The sequence below is a fragment of the Myotis davidii genome, unplaced genomic scaffold (genome assembly GCF_000327345.1).
Source record: "Myotis davidii unplaced genomic scaffold, ASM32734v1 scaffold72, whole genome shotgun sequence".
NCBI lineage: Eukaryota > Metazoa > Chordata > Mammalia > Chiroptera > Vespertilionidae > Myotis > Myotis davidii.
The window spans coordinates 6,442,485-6,443,853 of record NW_006284618.1 but is presented as its reverse complement, the minus strand read 5'-3'; the positions used below and the strand labels follow the sequence as shown (position 1 = coordinate 6,443,853).

Here is a 1,369-nt window from a genome sequence, read left to right as displayed (position 1 = left end):
GCAGACAGTAGGAGGGGGACAGCGCGTGGAGGACATGCCGGGACCACGGCTGGTTCAGACAGTAGGAGGGGGACAGCGCGTGGAGGACATGCCGGGACCACGGCTGGCACCGCTGGACCTGGGCTTGGTCATTGCCAGGGCATCGCAGGCCAGTGCTGCCATGATGTCGACGGGCAGCTGGGAAGGGCTAATTGCACAGGACTTGGCTTCCCATAGCCACTCCCTGGGGGACCTGTGCCTGGAGCCTGACTTGGTTGGGACTCAGTCTGCCTACCTGTAGATGGCGGTTGAGAGAGCCCACCTCACCTGCCCGTACAGTGGCCACATGGTCCTGCATGGCAAGGCCCGGCTGCGGTGTCTGAGAGGCCAGGAACCCGAAACAGGGAGACGTGGCGCCCAGGAGAGAAGCCAGGCCTGGGTGCCTCCCTGGGCCCAGCGGGCACAGGTCCTCAGGGCCAGGTCCGTGCCTGCGTGGCCTCCGCCTTAGTCTCCGTCTTCCCCGGGGTCAGCTTCAGGCTGGCCCTGCCACAGGCAGGAGCACGAGGTGGTGGCACCTGTGAGGACGGGCCAGAGGGCACTGAGCTGCCTGCCGGGCGGGGACCGGACCTCGGGGCTATGACTGAGGCGGACAGGGCCTCGTGGGCTCATGTCCGAGGGGGCGGTGGGCAGTAAACCTGGACACAAATGAGTAACCAAGTTGCCAGGTTGGCATAGTGACGGGAAGAAAAATGTGCTGAGGAGGGTGGCAGAGTGCGGCTGGGCTGGGCTGGCGGGGAGGGGGCACCAGCAGACCGCAGGGGACGAGGGGCCTCCTGGGTGAGGGAGCAGGGACTCTGACTGAGATTGAGTGGCGTGGGAGTTAAGGTCAAATACATTTCAACGTAGAAGTAAGAACAGAGCCCTGAGTCCCCCAGAACCCACATAACTCGGACCGCTCGGCACTGGGGTGTCCCCCGGGTCCCCCGACATTTCCCCCCCCCCACCCCCCGGCTGTGAAGACGAGGCCCTGCACGCGGCCCATCCTGGCTGGTTGTGTCCAGGCTCAGGCGCCCCACAGGCTGGTGGATTGCCTGGGCCTAGGTGGAGCCCAGCCTGGGAGGTGGAGTGAGGCGTTGGGGTTTCCCTTGGGATGTTTCAGGTATGGGGGGGCCACGATATTTCCTTTCGTGGTGGCTGAGCCCAGAAAGGACTCTAGCAGGAATTTTTTGGAACAGGCCCTGTTTGCGAGGTGAATAGCGCTGGGCGTTGGGCGCTTGGTGTAAGTTTCTGCAGCCCTCGCTCCCCGCCCCCCCCAGGTCCCTTTGCACCTCCACTCCGTGGCCTTGATGTGTGCGGCTGGCTTTGAAGTCATGGAACTGGAGGAAGTGCC

General features: G+C 64.4%; 1 protein-coding gene across 1 annotated transcript in view; it reads left to right on the top strand.

Moving 5' to 3' along the window:
* The first annotated feature begins 88 nt into the window (after positions 1-88).
* LHPP (phospholysine phosphohistidine inorganic pyrophosphate phosphatase) overlaps positions 89-1,369 on the top strand; it is a 75,336-nt gene continuing 74,055 nt past the window's right edge. Inside the window, exon 1 of the mRNA XM_006754988.2 lies at positions 89-253. Coding sequence (XP_006755051.1) covers positions 89-253 — 165 coding nt within the window. The remainder of the gene's footprint in view (positions 254-1,369) is intronic.